Raw genomic sequence first — 21,430 nt, 5'->3', positions numbered from 1 at the left:
TCAAGACATTTCACAGAAGTGGAATTATACGGTATGCGGTCTTTTGTGGACTGACTTATTTCACTTAGCATAATGTTGTCAAGGTTCATCCATGTTGGAGCATGAAGTAGTGCTTCATTCCTTTGTATGGCAGAATACGCTATTATTTTCTATGAATCTATGATCACATCTTGTTTATCCACTATTTGATGGACATTTGACTTGTTTTCACTTTCTGGCAATGCTGCTGTGAAATCGACATTTGTGTCATGCAAATGGTCGAAAGGACATACGTTTCACCTTTCTTTTTACAGAGAAGAGCTTTGCTCTGTTTTTGTTCTGTAGCACATTCTGTTCAATAGGCAGTTTCTTTCCTGAAAGACCTGTGTGACAGTAAAGGTTCAACCACACGTGTTAATGTTGATGAATTAAGAAAAATGCTATTAAAAACTTGAGTTTTCCTCTTGGTGCTTGAAAGCACTATTTGCAGTTAATGGTGCCAGTTCCTGCTTGGTTCTGGAAGTCAGAATCTATTGTTGTTCTAGTACATTTACAAGTGGATGCCAAGGAATTCTTAGCTTCTCTGTTTCACTTGAATGACTTCTCATCCACATTAATAGAATGCACCTGATTGCCTGTTATCAAGGTGATGGCTTTCATCTTGATTAGCCATTTCAGAGAATAAAAAATAAATAAAAGTCAGAGTGGCCTCCATATTATAGAGTTCAGAACGTGCACCAGGAGGTCATGAGTATAATAAAAAACGGTTTATGACCTGCACTGGAGCATAACTTCAGGCACAATAAGTATTAAGAATTAGAAAATCATTAAGCGAGAACATTTTCAGACCGAGGGAAAAAAATGTAGGCAGTGAATGTAAAAAGCTTCCTAGCTTGTCATATAGAGTAGGAAAAATAAAAATAGTTTTATATATGAAGTCCAAGCAGTTTTGATAACTGTGATGAAATGGCAAATTAGCACAAATCAGTCCACAACTGGAAAGGCTTGGTTTACCCAGTTTAGGGAACAGAGTTTGTAAAATGATTAATCTCTGAGATTTAATGTGTCTCTTTGTGTTGATTTGTAACTAGTTCCTTTTAACGTTAGCATCGGGAACATCACTGAACATTTAGTAAGCTTAGGATGACTGTAAAGCTGGTCCACCAATTGTGCATGCGCTTATGGGACGTCTACCGCTGATAAAAGGTCATATTTGTCAGGGGGAAGCAAATTACTCTTGGCCGGTTGACTGGGAAAAATTTGTGTTTCATGACAGATAATGGGTTAATAGTAACTGATATACTTTGTAGTTTCATCACTGTACCTAAGGGTCTTACTCTTATTTCTCAGGCCATGTTAGAGGAATCTCATTGCTATTATTATTGTAGGATTCTCACCATGTGCTTTGTGTTATGTTGAGGACTTGCCTACATTATCTTATTTAATCCTTGTAGTACCCTACCAGGATAGATAGACACCAGTGATGTCTCTAGTCTACAAATGAATGGAGGCTCAGAGATTAAGTGATTTGTCTGAGCTCACATAGGAAGGGCAGAGCCGGGACTTGACTGGGGGCTGACACTAAAGCTGATACACAGTCTGCTTCCCCACCTCTCTGGTATGCTAACTCATTTATTATGAAAGATTATAAATTTCATCTGTAGGTGAAGCTCTTGAATTTTGTTCTAGAATGTGGATTCTGGGTAGAGCCAATTCCTGGAAATCTGGGTCTTAGCATGTTACTACTTGGTCTTCTCATTGATTGCAGTATGACCTTAAGTAACTTCTTAATCTTTCTTGAGCACATGTTGCCTCTGTAGGAATGTCATATGACCTATTTGTAAAGCACACCTCAAGATTTCTAAAGATCTCTTTTAAATAGCCCACAAGAAGAAAGGCAACTTAATCTGGTCACTGGAGTGTTAAATTCTGTTGCTTACTTTGCTATTTGGGTTTGTTGGGTGGTTTTGAGTTAAGGCATTGGATTATGTGACTGTTTTCTTATCTAAAAGCAAGGATACTGCCAGCTGTTTGCCTTCTGATGTTGAATCTCAGTGAAAGAGAGGCCAGGAGAGCTTTCTAAATCTCAGGGATACAGTGACTGAAGCACTGGGCTGGGAGTCCGAGTGCCTGAGCTATGGTCTTGTTCTGCTGCCTACTAAGCTGAATGACCCAAAAGCCTCTCCACCCTTCCCTCACCCACTCGACTTACCTTGAGGGCTGTAAGAAAATGAAATGAGAAGTCATGTCTGAAGAAGTGCTTTATATTTTATAGGTTATATGAGTATAAGAAATGATTGTTCTCAGAGTATCATGAGATGGTAGGTAATATTTGGAAATCTTAGATTTAATTTAGTCTTCTGGTTTTTTGTTTTTGGATTTCTTAGGTGACACTTTGGTTATGTGTTTTAATTTTTGTTCTTCTTTTTTTTTTTAGTGGTATGTGTGCAACAGAGAGAAATTATGCGAATCACTCCAGGCTGTCTTTGTTCAGAGTTACCTTGATCAAGGAACACAGATCTTCTTAAACAACAGCATTGAGAAATCGGGCTGGCTATTTATCCAATTATATCATTCTTTTGTGTCATCTGTTTTTAGCCTGTTTATGTCTAGAACATCTATCAATGGGTAAGTGAATCTTGGACATTTATTTTTTTTTCTTTATCCTTAGGTTTACAAAAGGAAAAACACAAAAAGAAAAGTTATCTTGTTCAGCATGTTGACTACCTGAGCTACAATACTTCTACTAGTCAGAACCTTGGCAGTTAGTCCATCGTTTTATCTTTCTGTGATTCTGCCCTTTAAATTCACCATAACATGACAGCCTCATTAGTATGTGTATTCGTAGCGGGAGTTACTTAGGGTAGTGCTTCTTGGCTTTGATGTACGTAGGAATCACCGGGGGGTCTTGTTAAAATGCAGATTATGAGTTCGTAGGTCAGGGGCTAGGCCTGAGAGTCTGCTTTTTTTTTTTTTTTTGACACAGTCCTGCTCTGTTGCCCTGACTGGAGTGCAGTGGCGTGATCTGGGCTCACTGCAGCCTCCGCCTCCTGGGTTTAAGCGATTCTCGTGCCTCAGCCTCCCAAGTAGCTGGGATTACAGGTGTGCACCACCACACCTGGCTAATTTTTGTATTTTTAGTAGAGATGAGGTTTCACCATGTTGGCCAGACTGGTCTCTAACTGACCTCAAGTGATCCGTCCACCTCTGCCTCCCAAAGTGCTGGGATTATGGGTGGGACCCACTGCACCTGGAGAGTCTGCATTTTTAACAAGCTCTTAAGACGATGCCAGTGATGCTGAATGCTGCTGGTTCTGGACCACAAAGTAGTAAGACTCCCGGAACCAAGCCCTGAAGCTGAGGGCTTTACACCCTTAGGCTGAAAAGTAAAGATCTTTGCCTTAAACATACTTCGAAGTAGCAAATTGTTTTTGGGAGATCTAATTAGTCCAACAATGGGTGATGGCTTATTTTGAGTGAAGAGTCCTGCATCTGTTCTTAAATAATGTCTAGGTTCACCAGAATTTTATAAACTTATTGTGGAATTCTCTGTCCCCAGAGTGGTTCCCTCATATATATCCATAGAAAAAGCTTTACGAGTTTTTTGTTTTGTTTTGATTTTCCAGTCCTTTCTTGGCCATATTTTCAGGCATTCCTAAGGACCTAGACTCTAAAATGCCAAAGAGAAAAGCAATAGACTCAATGCTTAAAAAGCCTCGTTGGACCACTCAGACCACTGGTTGAGCCCACTTTTCTTTTCCCTTGAGGTTTGGAGCCAGTTTCTACTGACTGTCTGGATCCCCAGTGTATCATCTGGTCCTTAAATATGTTTTTAGGCACTGCAAGCCATTTCTCAAGATTTCTCAGTTGATTTTCTTCATTGTTTATGTGAAATTGCCATACGTTTGCTTTGGCAAGCAGTTGTTATTTTTATATGGGTAGTTGAGTTGATACAACTTGGTCTGACATTTTGTTCCTTAAATTGGTTATATTGAATTTCTGTTCTATACCATTTTCTGATGAGTCACTGTAGCAGAGATTCTTATCCTTTCTAGAGTCCTGTAGCTCTTTGAAAGTGATAAAAGGTAGGAATCCTCTCTTCAAAAAGTGCTTACATTCAACATTTTATGTATGATTTTGGGGGTTTCAAACTTTTATTTCCCCTTTCCTCTACCCATAAGACCCTGGTTAAAATTCCCTGCTCTAGAATTTCACAGTTTGATCAAAGACGCAATACAGTTAGTAAACCCCTTTGGCTTCCCTTACTTAAAACTCTTCTGCTTTTTTCTTCTGAAACCTACCCTGCTTTCAATCCCTCTTGCCTTGTGTCCTATTCTCAACTAAAAATTAAATTTAGGGCCCATCAATACTTTCCAGCCATGGCAGTGGGAGATTATTACTACAGGTGGCCATCTCTCACAGAAATCATTACGGTGGTATTGTCTGGAATTACTTTAAGATACTTACCAAACTTCCTTTATGCTGGAAAGGAGAAGGCTAAGTAAGGAAAGACTTAATAGATGTTCCAGAGTTTATTTTATAAGGAAGAGGCACACCTCTTCATAGACTCTTAAGTCTAGAGAGAACTTAGATTGTGACCAGAGAACCTAGGATGGTTATTAAACACTAAAGTTAAACCCAAATTAGAAAGTCATATCTCTTCATGGTTTGTGTTTATGGGAAACTTTGTACTAGGCTTGGTATTTTAGGTGAGACTGTTCTTCATTGTGTGAGACTGCCCCCCACACTGCAGGAAGTCTTAACTTTTCTGGCCTTGCCCACTGAATGGCAGTAGTAGTACCCCCAGGTCCTTGTGATTACTGGAAACTCTCCTGTCTACTCCCATTGCCCCCTAGAGGGCAAAATTCATCCTGGTTGATAAACACTGGGCTTGATCTGTTTTGATTTATTTTTTGACAGTGTTAATCTTTTTGTAGAGCCTCTGTTGCTCATGTTCTTTGGAAATAGGACAGTCCTTCCCCTCTCTCTCTAGTGCCTTCTTTCTTTTTTTTTTTTTTGGAGACAGGGTCTCACTCTTTTGCCTAGGCTGGAGTGCAGTGGCACAGTCATGGCTCACTGCAGTCTTGACCTCCTCAGGCTCAAGCAATCCTCCTGCCTCAGTTTTCTAGGTAGCTGGGACTAGAGGCTCATGCCACTGTGCCTGGCTAATTTTTGTATTTTTTGTAGAGACGGGGTTTCACCATGTTGCCCAGGCTGGTCTCAAACTCCTGGGTTCAAAAGATCCTCCCACGTCGGCCTCCCAAAATGCTGGGATTACAGACGTGAGCCACCATGCCCAGCCTCTGGTGCCTTTAAATGTAGACCAGTCAGATGAACTTGTGAGCTCTGAGCTCAGGTGACCTCTAGTTCTAGAATTTTATAATTATCATGTCAAGATTCCTCACATCCCAAGGAGATGGCTTGGGAAGCATGCTCTGGGAAAATTTAAGCAAAATGACTGTTTTGTGACTTACTTTTGGTCCTGTGGCAAGTCAGCATCAGTATTTGAGTGAAACTCATCTCCCCTCAGCCATGTTGCCAGTAGCCTCTTTCTGCTGTGACTCTGGTTTCTGTGTTAAATTTTGTACAACTACTTCAGCAAGTTCAGATTTGCTGTTTTCTTACTGTAATATATGAACAATTGAGGATTAAAACAACTTGTCTTTTATGAGACGTGATTGTCTTTAGTAAGCAGTTGTAGTCGGTAGCATCACGTTTAGTGGTCTCTGAGGTCTTTCTCTCTCCAATTTTCTAGCATTTCTGTGGGGCAGAAGATTTACTGTAAACTTGGTTAAACTTTCCTATGGCCATAATGGGAAAAGGAAGGGGGACTTTGTTACATCAGCTCCATTGTTCGTATTTCTTCCTAAAACTGCTCTTACGTTGGGCACCATGTTGCATGCATCTTTCCAGTCACCGTATAGCAGCAAACATTATGTAACTTATGATTGTTTCCAGAGAGCAGCAGTACAGAACAGGTTTGCCTGCCATTTCCTAGACCAGTGGTCCCCAGACTGTTTTCCAGAGTCTGAGGAGGAAGTGCCTCAGGAACTGCTTCAGGCTGCAGAGAAAGGCCTAGAAGTGGGCTGGCCACAGCTCCTGGGCTCCCAACCTCATTCGAACAGCAGCTGCTCTCTTAGGATCTTATATTGTCTGTGAGTTCCACTTCATTTACAGAAAGGGTTCTGCTGCTTAATGGAGGGTTGAGAATCCCTGCCCTAGATAAACTAGAATTTCAGAGCTAGAAAACAAGTCCTAAATAGGGAGTGCATTTTATTTCCCAGGGTGATGCATCCATGAGACTTGGCTGGACCTATAGTTGCTTTTCTGAGGGTTCTCTTTGATCTCCATTTAAACTCCCCTCAGTCTCTTTTTTCAATGGCATTACTATGGTTTTGAGTGTTTTCTAGGACCTTTAGAAATAATAGGACCCAGACAGTTGTAACCATATAAACTGACATAAGTATGAATCTACTTTAATGCATATTAACCGACATCACAAGGACCACTCTTTTCCCTCTTTTCTCTAGTGTCTCTTAAAAATCTATCATACTAAAGCTCTTTTTTTCCTGATCCATGGTTTAATTCCATATTTGAAATCACTTTTTTTTCCTATTTGGTTTCTCTGCTACTGTGGTCTAGCTGTGTTAGCATGTCATCTTTTTCAGCTGATAAACATGTTTTCTGTTACTCCTTCCACTTTTCCTTCCTATTTTGACTTCAGTTCTTCACATTCATCTCTTACTTATTTCTTCTTCCTTCCCCTGTCATCCGTTCCCCTTTCCACCTTTTATTTCCCTCTTCCCATGCTTTCTTGGGACATTATTTGCAACTCCAAAGACAAATGGTATCTGGAGGCATTTTCTTATTTTATTAACTTTGTCTTCTAATCATAGAAATGATATAAAAGATAATATCTTGGCTGGGCGCGGTGGTTCATGTCTGTAATCCCAGCACTTTAGGAGGCTGAGGCCGGTGGATCACGAGGTCAGGAGATCGAGACTATCCTGGCTAACACGGTGAAACCTGGTCTCTACTAAAAATACAAAAAATTAGCCAGGTATGGTGGTGGGCGCCTGTAGTCCCAGCTACTCGGGAGGCTGAGGCAGGAGAATGGCATGAACCCAGGAGGCAGAGCTTGCAGTGAGCAGAGATCGCGCCACTGCACTCCAGCCTGGGTGACACGGTGAGACTCTGTTTCAGGAAAAAAAAAAAAAAAAAGGCCAGGCGCAGTGGCCTATGCCTGTAATCCCAGCACTTTGGGAGGCTGAGGCGGGTGGATCACCTGAGGTCAGGAGTTCGAGACCAGCCTGGCTGACATGGTGAAACCCCATCTCCACTAAAAATACAAAAAATAAGCCAGGTGTGGTGGTGCACGCTTGTAATCCCAGCTACTTGGGAGGCTGGGACAGGAGAATTGCTTGAACCCAGGAGGCGAAGGTTGCAGTGAGCCGAGATTGTGCCACTGCACTCCAGCCTGAGCGACAGAGTGAGACATTGTCTTAAAAAAAAAAAAAACTTAACCATGTAATAAGTGATTATGGTTGTTGGTGCTGAGTCACTATATTCACTTTGTATGTGTATGGTGAGGGGTGGTTAATTTGCATAGACGCTTCGATTTTTGTCCTTTTTTTTTTTTTTCAGGTTGCTAGGAAGAGGCTCAATGTTTGTGTTTTCACCAGATCAATTTCAGAGACTGCTTAAAATTAATCCAGACTGGAAAACCCACAGACTTCTTGATTTAGGTGCTGGAGATGGAGAAGTCACAAAAATCATGAGCCCTCATTTTGAAGAAATCTATGCCACTGAGCTTTCTGAAACTATGATATGGCAGCTTCAGAAAAAGAAATACAGGTATAATTTTTAGACATGGGGTATATTTTTTGGTTTTAGATGAATTTCTTCTTGAAAGTTTATTATTTAAAGGATACGAATCAAAAATGATCTTCCATGATTAGGAATTTTAAAAAAATCATGTAATACATAAGTAGTTGGAAATATAGAGAAATAATCTTCTGGTGGCAGTATTTTCCTGGAGCAGAGGGGTTGGCACTATAGGGAAGAAAAGGACTAGCAAGAGATAGCTTGGAAAAGGCAGATCAGAAGAAGGGACTTCTTTCCTAATAAGAATCTGGCATTCTCAAAAAAAAATTTTTTTTAAGTAGTGTTAAAATATACATAGCATAGAATTTACTATTTTAACTATCTTTAAGTGTACAGTTCAGTGGTATTAGGTACATTTACATCGTTGTACAATCATCACCACTGTTCATCTCCAGAATTTTTTATCTTCCAAAATGGAAACTCTGTACCCAATAAACAGTAACTCCCCATTTTTCCCTCCTCCTAACCCCTGACAACCACCATTCTACTTTGTCTATGAATTTGACTATTCTGGGTACCTCGTATAAGAGGAATTATATACATTAGCTCCTTGTGACTGGCTTATTTCATGTAGCATAATGTCTTCAAGGTTTACTCAAGGTTTACTCATGTTGTACATGGGCCAAAATTTTCTTTCTTTCTTTTTTTTTTTTTTGAGATGGAGTTTCGTTCTTGTTGCCCAGGCTGGAGTGCAGTGGCGTGATTTTGGCTCACTGCAACCTCTACCTTCCAGGTTCAAGCAATTCTCCTGCTTCAGCCTCTCAAGTAGCTGGGATTACAGGCGTATGCCACCATGCCTGGCTAATTTTTTTTGTATTTTTAGTAGGGATAGCGTTTCACTACTTGGCCAGACTGGTCTCGAACTCCTGACCTTAAGTAATCCAGAGTGCTGGGATTACAGGTGTGAGCCACCGCATCTGGCCCAAAATTTTCTTTAAGGATGAGTAATAGTTCATTGTATGCATGTACCACATTTTGTTTACCCATTTATCTGTCAGTGGATACTTGGGTTGTTTCTGCCATTTGGCTGTTGTGAATAATGCTGCTATGAACATGGGTGTACAAATACCTACTTGGGCCCCTACTTGTTCTTCTTTTGGGTATAGACCCAGAAGTGGAGTTGCTGGATCACATGGCTGAGTCTGGGTTTAATTTTTTGACGAATTGCAATACTTTTCCATTGCTGCCGCACCATTTTACATTCCTACCAGCAATGTAGTACAAGGGTTCCAGTTTCTCCACTCTTTAACAATACTTGCTATTTTCTGTTTTGTTTTTCTTTTAATATATAGTCATCAGTGTTAATTTTGGTTTTAAGGTCATCTGGAGCTTGAAAGACTAGGAAGAAGGGTAATTTTTTTTTTTTTGGAGATGAAGTCTCACTCTGTTACCCAAGCTGGAGTGCAGTGGCGTGATCTTGGCTCACTGAAACCTCCACCTCCTGGATTCCAGTGATTCTCCTGCCTCATCCGGCTGAGTAGCTAGGACTATAGGCACACGTCACCATGCTTGGCTAATTTTTTTTTGTATTTTTAGTAGAGACTGGGTTTCACTGTGTTGGCCAGGCTGGTCTTAAACTGCTGACCTCGTGATCCGCCTGCCTTGGCCTCCCAAGATTTGTTGGGATTACAGGCATGAGCCACCGCACCCAGCCAGAGGAAGGGTATTCTTATTTCAGTATAATTTATTGATTGGGAGATTTCTGTCTCTTGGCTCAGTGCAGAATGGGGGAGGTAGAGCTGGAGTCAGCCTCCTTCTCTGTGATATTTTTGGAAGTCTAGTTAGCCTTAGAGAGAAAGGAGAAAGAATTATGTAATCACTCACTTTCCTATCCACATGTTTCTACTTTTGCAGATTAACCCTAGAGACACCATCAGTGTAGCTTTTGGAGCAGCACTGGTTTGAGCATTTGCAAAACATGGAAATTTTTAGCCTGGAGAAGGGAAGATTACTGTGAACAGATACTCTGTGGGATTTTTATATGGAAGGAAAGGAGTAGGTGTAGTCTTTGGTATAATCAGGCACAGCTATGCCTTAGAAGTTGAGTTACAGCTTAGGGAAATCGACCTTCCTAGCTTGAACCGTCTTAAGTCCTTATCACTGTCAGTGTTTGAATTGCTGTTAGGGATGTTATAGGAAGAGACATTAGGAAGTTGAGCCTAGTGATTAGAAAGCCCCTTAGCTTTAGCAGTCTGTCTCAGATAAGGTTCTGGTGGGTCTGCATAGTAATAATTGACATGTTTTCCTTCAGTTAGAAATTAATTTGGCATTTCAAAACTTGGAATGCTTTGACCTTTGTTATAACAGTGGCTTAAGTCAGGCTGAATTCCTAATCTGATTCCACCTCCCCTTTAAAAAATCCATGCTTTGAAGTGGGTCGAAGAGGAAGGTGTTAAACCCATCTTCAGATGATTAACCACCCCAGCCTTCTTTTTCTTTTATTCTAAGTGTCTAAATGGAATTTTCAGTGAAACTTTAGATGTTTGAATTAGTAATATATCTGGAGTGTACATGGTATGTAAAGGTATCTACCACATAAAAAATACTTGGTTTAATTTTTTCCCTTGTATACAGCACATAAGCCAAAAACCTGCAGTTTGACCTGCATGGGAAATTAATACTGATTGGCATTCCTTTCATAATGTTAGTATGAAGTGAAAATCTTTTCACAAAAGTGGTAAATTTTGTAACTATTGGTGCAGTTTGAGGTTTTAACGAGGAAGTGGTATCTTTATTTCCTAAGTTTAGAGGTCTCCCAATCCAAGATGGCAAGGTAGACTTTCAGCTTAATTTTACAGTTTTTTCTTCCTTTTGAGATTAGAACTATTTTCTGTTTCTCTTCAATATCTGGGCCATGAAAAACAGGCTTTTTATTATTAATTAATATGTGCATTTTTAGAGACAGGGTCTCTGTCACCTGGGCTACAGCATGGTGGCGTGATTATAGCTCACTGCAGCCTTGAACTCCTGGGCTCAAGTGATCCTCTCACCTCAGCCTCCTCAGTAGCTGGGACTACAGGTGCCTGCTTCCATATCTGGCTAATTTGAGAGAGTGTGTGTGTGTGTGTGCGTGTTTTGTTTGTGTGTCATATGTTTGGAGACACGAGTTTCACTATGTTGACCAGGCCAGTTTTGAACTCCCGGCCTCAAACAGTCCTCTTCCCTTGGCCTCCCAGAGTGCTGATATTATAGGCGTGAGCAAAACATGCCTTTTAAAATAAAGGTTCTGTAATTTTTTGAGACGAAGGCTCGCTCTGTCACCCAGGCTGGAGTGCAGTGGCACGATCTCAGCTCACTGCAACCTCTGCCTCCCGGGTTCAAGTGATTCTCCTGCCTCAGCCTCCCCAAGTAGCTGTGATTACAGGTGCACGCTGCCACACCCAGCTAAATTTTTTGTATTTTAGCAGAGATGAGGTTTCACTGTATTGCCCAGGCTGGTCTCGAATTCCTGAGCTCAGGTAATCTGCCTGCCTTGGCTTCCCAAAGTGCTGGGATTACAGGCGTGAGCCACTGTGCCCAGCTAAAGTTTCTGTATTTTAAAAATAGGTCAATAAACAGAAAATGGCCCAGTTTTTCCTTTATCTTCCCAAGTTGTCATTGTTTATGCCAAAAAACCCAATTGTAAAACTAAAGGATGTGGTTTTGATTTTTACAGCAAGACAATACGTTTTCTTTATATTGTTGGTGTTTCATTTTTTATTTAGGATTTATCAAAATACTGATTGCTTATTTCCTAAGTTTAGAGCTCTCCCAACCTGAGATGGCAAAGCATCTTTTCCTTTTTTTTTTTTTTTTGGGAGACGGAATCTCACCCTTTTGCCCAGGCTGGAGTGCAGTGGCACCATCTCGGCTCACTGTACAACCTCTGCCTCCCAGGTTCAAGCAATTCTCCTGCTTCAACCTCCCGAGTAGCTGGGACTACAGGCGCATGCTGCCACGCCTGGCTAAGTTTTTATATTTTAGTAGAGATGGGGTTTCACTGTGTTGCCCAGCTGGTCTTGAAATCCTGAGCTCAGGTAATCTGCCCGCTTTGGCCTCCCAAAGTGCTAGGATTACAGGGTGAGCCACTGTGCCTGGCCCTTTTTTTTGAGACAGGATCTTGCTTTGTCGTCCAGGCAGGAGTACAGTGACGCAATCATAGCTCACTGTAACCTCAAACTCTTGGTTCAAGCCATCCTCCTGCCTCAGCTGCCCAAGTAGCTTAGCTAGGACTACAGGCATGTGCTACCATCCTTGGCTATTTTTAATTTTTTATAGAGTTGGGGTCTCGTTGTGTTGCCCAGGCTGGTCTCAAACTCCTGGGCTCAAGCAACCCTCCCAAAGTGCTGGAATTACAGATGTTAGCTACCACGCCTGACTGCTTTATCATTCTCTAAAGAGAAATATATTTTACATCCTTCTGGAGGTATTCACTCATTTACTTGAAAATAATAATCCGCTGAATAGATACCCTCATTCTAGGTTTAGAAATATGTTTTAGAAAGATTTAAATTTAAATCTAAATTTAAAATTTAGATTAAATTAAAATTTAAATTAAAATTAAATTAAAATTAAAATTTAAAATTCTGACAACTTATTAGGATTCCTGGGCTAATAGGCAGTTTTAGTGGGGCTAACCAATTTGTCTTCATCAGTGGAACTGAGTGAGTTTTCAAACAAAAATCACAAAACAGAAGTAAGGATGCACTTGAGCTTCTCTAGGTATAGATTTAACTGTCTTGGTGTTAGTCATCGTTTTCTGTTATGAGCGTATATTTCTCTTCCAAAATTACCAACACAGAGGCTACCTATCTGAAACTAATTCTGAGGTAGATTTAGTGAGATTATTTAAATTGGAACATGCTGATGATGTTTGGCTTCTGCTTCATTGCAGATAGACATAAGATTTTTTTGTTGTTTTGTTTTTTAAAATCAAATATATAATTTGTGTTTTACAATTTATGACTTTAAATTGGCTGCTTAGCTAAGGCATTAATATATACAAATAGTCCTTTCTTTATTCATTTCCATTTTTTAGAATGGGAATTGATGACATTTTTGTTCTGAAAGTAGTCTTCTGATAAGTGTTTGGAAACTCTTTGAATGAGCTAAATTGAATTTCCAAAATTACTGTTACAGTTGACTTAGTACAACAAAGTGATTTTGAAGCCAGAATGCCCTACTTACTTCAGTTATTTAGTGCATTGAAACACCTGCTCCAGTAAGGAATCTGACTAGTCCCTGGAAGTTTGTTAGGCTGCTATTTGGAAGAGGCTTTAGTTTGACAAAAATATAGATTGAAAAGAAAATGAAACTAAGTGCTTTGTGTTTTTAAAATTCTGCTATTCAGAAATGCTATAAAAAAATCATTATGCTAATGAGGGTTTCAAAACAGCCCTCATTATACTTTTAGAATTTTCTGAGCTATCTTACAGTATCTGCTCAACATTACTAAAGACTTGTTTACCAAAGATCCTTTTTTTATGTTTCCTTTTTTACCTGTCTCTATCGTAACATGTCTCACCTACCACATTCTGATTGGTATAACCAAGCAGGAGTAAGTAATTTGTAAAATTGCCTAATTGTGTGGCTAACAAAGACTCTTGATATAAAAACTCCCCCTTTCTAGAGATAACATTGTAGAGGACTGAAAATGTTCTCTGTGTTCTGTGTGTGTATATGAAAGTGAGAGATTGAGGGTCAAGAGTGGTTTTTTTTTTTAAACCATGCTCTTAGTGTTAATAGGATGTCCTGGGCTTTATCTTTTCTGTATAGTTTTTGTTTTTTTTTGTTTTGAGATGGAGTCTCGCTCTGTCCCCATGCTAGAGTACAGTGACGTGATCTCGGCTCACTGCAACCTCCGCCTCCCTGATTCAAACGATTCTTCTGCCTCAGCCTCTCGAGTAGCTGGGATTACAGGCACACACCACCACACTCAGCTCATTTTTGTATTTTTAGTAGAGACGGTGTTTCATCATGTTGGCCTGGATAGTCTCAATCTCCTGACCTTGTGATCCGCCCGCCTTGGGCTCCCAAAGTGCTGGGGTTACAGGTGTGAGTCACCGTGCCTGGCCCTTTTTTGTGTAGTTATTTAGATATGAAGATTCTCAAGTATGAAATATGTCTTTCCTGGGAACAGAAATGTGCTCAAAGGTCATAAGTTTATCAATGGAAATTATTTTATACCACTCCCAAGCCATTTTTAAGAATAGAAGGGATCCTAGGAGTAGAAAACATTAATTATATGATATATTTTTTGATTAAGTTCCAATGAGTGGTAGAAAGCAGAACTCTTGTTCTATACTGATATTCAAGAATTTGATGTTTTAGTTTCATAACTTTATCAGGTTACATCTTCATACTTACTAAACATGATTAGTTCTTGTAAAGAAAATTTCATATGTGTTGAGATTTGGAAATAGGTGAAATGTTAAATTTAAAGAAATATGGGCCAGGCATGGTGGTTCATGCCTATAATCCCAGCACTTTGGGAGGATGAGGCAGTCGGATCGCTTGAGGTTAGGAGTTCAAGATCAGCCTAGCCAACATGGTGAAACCCCGTCTTTACTAAAAACACAAAAATTATCTGGGCGTGGTGGCGCCTGCCCGTCATCTCAGCTACTCAGGAGGTGGAGGCAGGAGAATCGCTTGAACCCAGGAGGTGGAGGTTACCATGAGCCGAGATTACTCCAGTGTACTCTAGCCTGGGCAACAGAGTTGAGACTCCATCTCAAAAAAAAAAAAAAAAAAAAGAAATATGATTGCTATTTTTCTCTTCCCTGGCCATGTCATTATTGCAAACATAAATTATAACAGAAGATTTTGAACTTAATTTAGAAGACAAAGTTAAAGCCTTTACTGTCATCTCAGTTATTTTTAAAGATGTCTTTAGAGAGATGTTATGTTAATACAGTTATTTCTGATTTTTCTAGAGTGCTTGGTATAAATGAATGGCAGAATACAGGGTTCCAGTATGATGTCATCAGCTGTCTGAACTTGCTGGACCGCTGTGATCAGCCCCTGACTTTGTTAAAAGATATCAGAAGTGTCTTGGAGCCAACTAGAGGCAGGGTCATCCTGGCCCTAGTCCTCCCCTTTCATCCCTATGTGGAAAACGGTAAGTGTGGTCAGTCAGGCTGGCTGTTACCGAGGATAGCTGTTTATTGGTATTTGTGATTTTGTGCTGTGTACAATTAAACATTGTCTAGTATTTCTCATAATAGCCTGCAGTTTAAAGTAATCCAGTTAATCCATGTAAAACACCACCTTGGTTAATGTTCACCTTAAGGTGGACTTTATAGAGATCTAGCATTCCCCCTGCAGTAGTAATAATTAATATTTAGCTGGGTCTGACTGCTTGAGATTGAAAGCCAAAAATGCATCTGTATCTCTCGTTTTAAATGGAGCTTGAACCATTTATTTATTAGTTTTACAACTGAATCGAGCAATAAACAGTTCCTTTAAATCTGGTCATATATACTTGCTGAATGTCATGGCTGTTTTGTTTTGTGTTTTGCATCTCTTATGCCAGACTCTAAAAATGATAAATGCTCTTATTTGTTTTTTTCTCTTTTGAAGACCATATGTGTTGCAGCATGTATCATTTCTTTCTGTAACATTTGATTTTTTGATTGCATGGTCTTGCTTTTCAGCAATATTGAATGAAGAATATGTTAGAAGAAATGGGTTGATTTCATATCACTTCATAGTTACTGTGACTTCTGGCCATTCTGACTTAATGCCACATTAATTTATAGTTTTAGTTTATGTGGTTTGCATTTTAGGTCATCTTGAAAGTTATGATTTGAAGTCTCCTGCATTTTCATAAGTTAATGTACATTAATATACAATTATTTATTTTATGAATTATATGTTACTATTTAAAAATCTTCAGTGTTGCTTTTTTTTCTTTCTTTCTTTTTTTTTTTTTCCGAGACAGAGCCTTGCTCTGTTGCCCTGGCTGGAGTGCAATGGCGCGATCTCGGCTCACTGCAACCTCCACCTCATGGGTTCAAGCAATTCTCCTTCCTCAGCCTCCTGAGTCCCAAGTAACTGGGACTATAGGCACATGCCACTATGCCTGGCTAACTTTTGTATTTTCAGTAGAGATGGGATTTTGCCATGTTGACCAGGCTGGTCTCTAACTCCTGATCTCAGGTGATCCTCCCGCCTCTGCCTCCCAAAATGCTGAGATTACAGGTGTGAGCCACCATGCCCGGCTGAAAAATCTTTAGATTTTCTATTTTATTGCCTCAATTGACCTTGACTTCAGAAACTCTTAAGAGCTCACAGACATTTTGAAGAAATCTATTACTATTTTGCAAATGTCGTCATCATCAAATATCATGAAAATCTATGTCTTAAGGAATAATGCCCTTGTTTCTTATAACCATTGGATTCTGTGTGGATTTGTGGTGTCACAAATTAATTTAATTTCTTGTTTGTTATTTTTTCTCCCCAGATCTTACTGCCTTCAGATTTAATTCTTGTTTTAATATTTACCAAATGGTTTCAGATTTGTGTTGATAATGGGGAAAATGGGGAATTCTTTCGATATAGAGGGGTGTGGAAAAGAACAGAGAGAACAAATCTCCCGTTTCCCATCTTAGATCTCCATTTTATGTTCCTGTTGTTGAGTGGCTTGTCATGGTAAACAAAAAATGCTTTTAAATGTGAGTGTACATATATCATCTATATGTTGCAAAATGTCCTCCTTTGTGATTCAGCAACCTGATCTTACTTCAGTGCTACTACTCCCTGTGTAATTAAGCCTCAGCTCCAGCTCTCTACACTGCACTCACTAGTCATCAGGTTGGAAGGTCCTGCGTTCCTGTATCCTGTTGGACAACCACATGATAGAACTTTAATACTACTTCCTGGCATAGCAGGAGGTGAAAGAGCAGGGGGAAGAAACATCAATCTAACCACGAATTTTATTTCCTTGTGTGTCTGATGCTAAAAATGGAGAGGAAGTCAAGCTAGACAAGAGGGCAGTCTCCACGAAGGGTGGAAAACAAGCTCCTTGATTGTGGATGTGCAGAGCTGCCTGTTGAGTCTGAGGAGTCTGGCATGTGACACACTGCAGACCTGAGACAAGAAGCCTTGTTGCTATGGGTGACTTTTAGTGACCTGTAAATTTTGCAGACGCGCCACAGCACTCTATTATTGCTTTTTTTCTCTGAGTCACTAGATCTTGATGATTTCCATATGAAACCGTGAGAACTGGGAGATGCAAAATGGTCTTGCTGTATAGATTTATGAATGCTGGACTGTTGGAAGATATCTGAGTGTGCTTTGCATACTTGCCTTAATTTATTTTTTTTTAACTAAAAGTAGTTGTAGGTGAAATGATTACTTACATAATTGTTTTGGTAAATGACTTGAAGTTGAACCACAGCAGTTTTGCTTTTTGGAAAAAAGCAAAATGAAGAAAATATTCTAATTTCAGTTTATTTGGCTTACTGACCCAGTTTTGGCTATGGGTTATTGAATATAGTGAGAATTATTTTAAGTACCCCCCCCAAAGAAGGAAAGATATGTAGTCAAGAAAAGGATATATTATAAAAATAAAAATTTAATGGTGTTTACTTTTTCAAAAATGTAATTTTTATTAAAAAGTAATTCAGTAATTTAAAAAAATAGCTCAAACAACTTACTAGAGGGTTTATAATAAAAAGTTTCTCGGCTATGCACGGTGGCTCACACCTGTAATCCCAGCACTTTGGGAGGCCAAGGCTGGCGGATCACGAGGTCAGGAGATCAAGACCATCGTGGCTAACACGGTGAAATCCCATCTCTACTAAAAATACAAAAACAAAATTAGCCGGGCGTGGTGTCAGGCGCGGTGTCCGGCGCCTATGCTCCCAGCTACTCGGGAGGCTGAGGCGGGAGAATGGCGTGAACACAGGAGGCGAAGCTTACAGTGAGCCAAGATTGCGCCACTGGACTCCAGCATGGGCGACAGAGCCAGACTCCATCTCAAACAACAACAACAACAAGAAAGTTTCTCATCCAGTCCAGTTCCACATCTTGTTCAGGTTTCTTTAATATTCTTTAAAAGATAATCTATGCAAATATAAGTATGTATGTACATTTAAAAAGTTGTTTATACAGGCAGTACCCAATTATAAATACTTCTGTTGCCTTTTTCCACTTAAATGTATCTAGGAAAGTAGTTCTTACCAGCACATATGTCTTCACATGGTTGTCCAGATGTAAGCTGTAGATGCCGGAGCTGGCTTGGACTGATTCATGAGAGCTGATTGTTGTTTTGGTAGGAATTTAGTGAACTGGTTGTTAAACAGGGCCATTATTGAAATTGACCATTATGGGAGTATTTACACTGTAAAAATTGGCAAACACTGCAAATAGCCTTTTTCTTCTCCAAACTGGTAGTTACACATTTACCAGCACACCACTAGATGTATAACTTTACTAGAGGAGGTCTCTAGATAGCAATTTGCTTTGTAATGTTTAAAAACAAAACACCCTCCCCTCCCCTCTTTTTTCCTTTTCTTTTTTTTCTTTTCTTTTTCTTTTTCTTTCTTTTCTGACAGGGACTCGCTCTGTTGCCCAGACTGGAGTGCAGTGGTGCTATCATAGCTCACTGCAGCCTCGACCTCCTGGGCTCAAGCTATTCTCCCACCTCAGCCTCCTGAGTAGGTGGGACTACAGGTGCATGCCACCACACCCATCCAACTGTTGTATTTTTTTGGTAGAGAGGAGGTCTGGCTGTGTTGCCCAGGCTGGTCTTGAACTCCTGGGATTAAGTGATTGGCCTGCCTTGGCCTCCCAAAGTGTTGGGATTATAGGTGTGAGCCACTGCACCTGGCCTTGTTTCTAACTTTAATGAAAATATTTCTACTTTATGATGCTAATTTTTTTTTTTTTTTACTTGAAGTTGCTGTTGTTTGGCTTGAGATGGTTGTTTTGTTTGTTTGTTTGTTTTTGAGATGGAGTCTCACTCTGTCACTGAGGCTGGAATACGGTGGCACGATCTTGGCTTACTCACTGCAACTTCCACCTCCTGGGTTCAAGCAATTTTCCTGCCTCAGCCTATGGAATAGCTGGGATTATAGATGTGTGCCACCACGCCAGGCTAATTTTTGTAGTTTTAGTAGAGACAGGGTTTCGCTATGTTGGCCAGGCTGGTCTTGAAGTCCTGACCTCAAGTGATGCCCCCGCCTCAGCCTCCCAAAGTGCTGTGATTACATTTCCCTCTTAAAATTGTGCTATAGACTGCGTGTTTGTTGATATATATATCAACAGATATATACGTTGAGGCTCCTACCATCGTGATGGTATTAGGACGTGGGGTCTTTGGGAGGTGATTAGGGTTAGATGAGATTATGAGAGCAGAGCCCTCCTGAATGGGATGAATGCCCTTTTAAGCGTTCTGAGAGACCTTGCTTCTCTCTGCCTTCTGCCATGCAAGGATACAACAAGAGGTCAGCAGCCTGTACCCTAGAAAGAGGGTCCTCACCAGAACTCAATGATGCTGGCACCCTGATCTCAGACTTCCAGCCTCCGGAACTGTGAGAAATAAATTTCTATTATTCATAAGCCACTCGGTCTATGGTAATTTGTTTTTGTAGCTCAAACTAAAACAAGTTGTTTCAGTATTAATTCTTTTTTCATTGTCATGGGAAACTCAAATCTAAACAGAAAGTTGCAGCTTAGGCTGGGTGTGGTGGCTTATGCCTGTAATCCTAGCCCTTTGGGAGGCCAAGGTGGGCAGATCACCTGAGGTCAGGAGTTCAAGACCAGCCTGCCCAACATAGTGAAACCCCATCTCTACTAAAAATAGAAAAAGTAGCCAGGTGTGGTGGCGTGCACCTGTAATCCCAGCTACTCAGGAGACTGAGGCAGGAGAATCGCTTGAACCCTGGAGGCAGAGGTTGCATTGAGCCGAGATCACATCATTGTACTCCAGCCTGCGCATCAAGAGTGAAACTCCTCAAGAAGAAAAAAAAAAAAGTTACAGCTTAATCCTTTTCAGTGAAAATGTTTCTGGATGCTCAGATAGCAGGACAATTAATACTGTTGGGGTTTGTTGAATGGTCTTTATGGAAAGGGGTGTAGCTTCATGGTGAGGGACTGACGTATGCTACGTATTTCAATTTAAATGCTGAAGGAACATTTTTCTGTAGCAACATTGTTCATTTGCATTTATTGAAAGGCATTTGAGGGCCTACTGTGTACCAAGTGGAAATACAGAGATAAATGAGAATCATGCTTTCGCTCTTAAAACACAGAATAGTACAGAATATAGATATCAACAGATAATGGCGGGAAATTGTGGTAAGAAATATGTCAAAGTAAGTACTGAAGAATTAGAGACGAAAAGATCTGTTAGCCTCTGGGTGAGTTAGGGAAGGTTTCATGTTGAGGTGAGCTGTGTTTGTAGAAGCGTTTTACCAGGCTGAGGGGAACAGCATGTGCAAAAGCATGAAAGTGTGAATAAGGTTTGTGTGGGGGTGGAGCAAGTTCAGTATGACCCAAGGATAGGTTGCAAAAGAGGCCTTTGATTGTGTAGTGTAGCACTCAGTAAATATTGTTGGCACCTGAAATCAATGACTGTACATTCCAAACTAATCTGAAAGCTATTTCCTTTTGGTGTGGGTTTGGTTTTCTTGTTAATTTCGAAATATACTTTTGAACACTGAGATCTCTGAAACTGCTAGATCTCTAGAAGTGTAATTTGGAAAGAAACTTGCTTGTAGCTTTAACAAAATAAGGAATTTCCCAAATAAAACTTGTTTTGAAGTTTGAAAATCAATACTGTTGGTGGGATAGATGAATAAATGAATGAATACTGTGTATACACCAGATATTCTTACATATGACCTAGAGGAATGGAACTCTTTGCAAAAGTATATTTCATATTTCAGCTTCAAAATCAATCTTTGAAACATGGTCCTTGCTTACATGGGAAAGGCATATTGTGAGTCAAATACTAGTTTATCTTAGGGATTTTGTCTCCTGGTTAGTTACACAATGAACAGTGTATTTTCAGCCCTGAAATTCAGTACCAAAATGTAATGCCTCCCAGAAATTAAAAGTAAATGATTGAATTCAACACTTCTGTTCATTTTGATGGTATTAGTGTTTGCCCTTTTTTGCAGTCTGGCTTAGAAGCTTATTACTTTACCTGAGCTAGTGGTCTCAGAGTGGGGACGTATACACTGCAAAGTACACAAGACAGTTTATTTTGGAATATGGCAGGAAAATGTTAGCATTTTTTATTTATATTGCTGCTTATGCCATTGTTTAATTTCTGTTTTTGTGTATAAGGTACAAACATACATATTCACGCATATACTGTATACAAAACACATGTAACCCCACACATATACACATGTGCACTCACATATATACACAGATACACATAAAAAAATGAGGTTCCATGCTGCCTCCTTTCCCCTGCCCATTTTTCTGGGCACATACGATCAGGAAAGTTTGATACCACTGATTTAAACCATCAATGCAAAAACACTTTCAAAGGAATCTTAAAGTATTTTAAAATTCTAAGTTTTATAAAGAATACACCTTAGGCAATACCAGTTTAAAAGAAACACTTTAATGAAAT

General features: G+C 39.9%; 1 protein-coding gene across 6 annotated transcripts in view; it reads left to right on the top strand.

The window, feature by feature from the left end:
• The window catches only part of METTL9 (methyltransferase like 9), a 50,960-nt gene that overhangs the window by 11,208 nt on the left and 18,322 nt on the right, over positions 1–21,430 (top strand). For 5 of the 6 annotated variants that reach the window (XM_003916661.3, XM_009196142.2, XM_009196144.2 and 2 more), the window contains exons 2-4: positions 2,417–2,607; positions 7,624–7,833; positions 14,775–14,959. In XM_003916661.3, the coding sequence (XP_003916710.1) occupies positions 2,417–2,607; positions 7,624–7,833; positions 14,775–14,959 (586 nt within the window). Of the gene's footprint in view, positions 1–2,416; positions 2,608–7,623; positions 7,834–14,774; positions 14,960–16,303; positions 17,482–21,430 lie in introns of those variants that run through there. The other variant, XM_009196146.1, reaches the window with a different exon arrangement.

This window comes from Papio anubis, chromosome 18, assembly GCF_008728515.1.
Source record: "Papio anubis isolate 15944 chromosome 18, Panubis1.0, whole genome shotgun sequence".
Lineage (NCBI taxonomy): Eukaryota > Metazoa > Chordata > Mammalia > Primates > Cercopithecidae > Papio > Papio anubis.
This window is presented reverse-complemented; position numbering and strand designations above follow the sequence as displayed.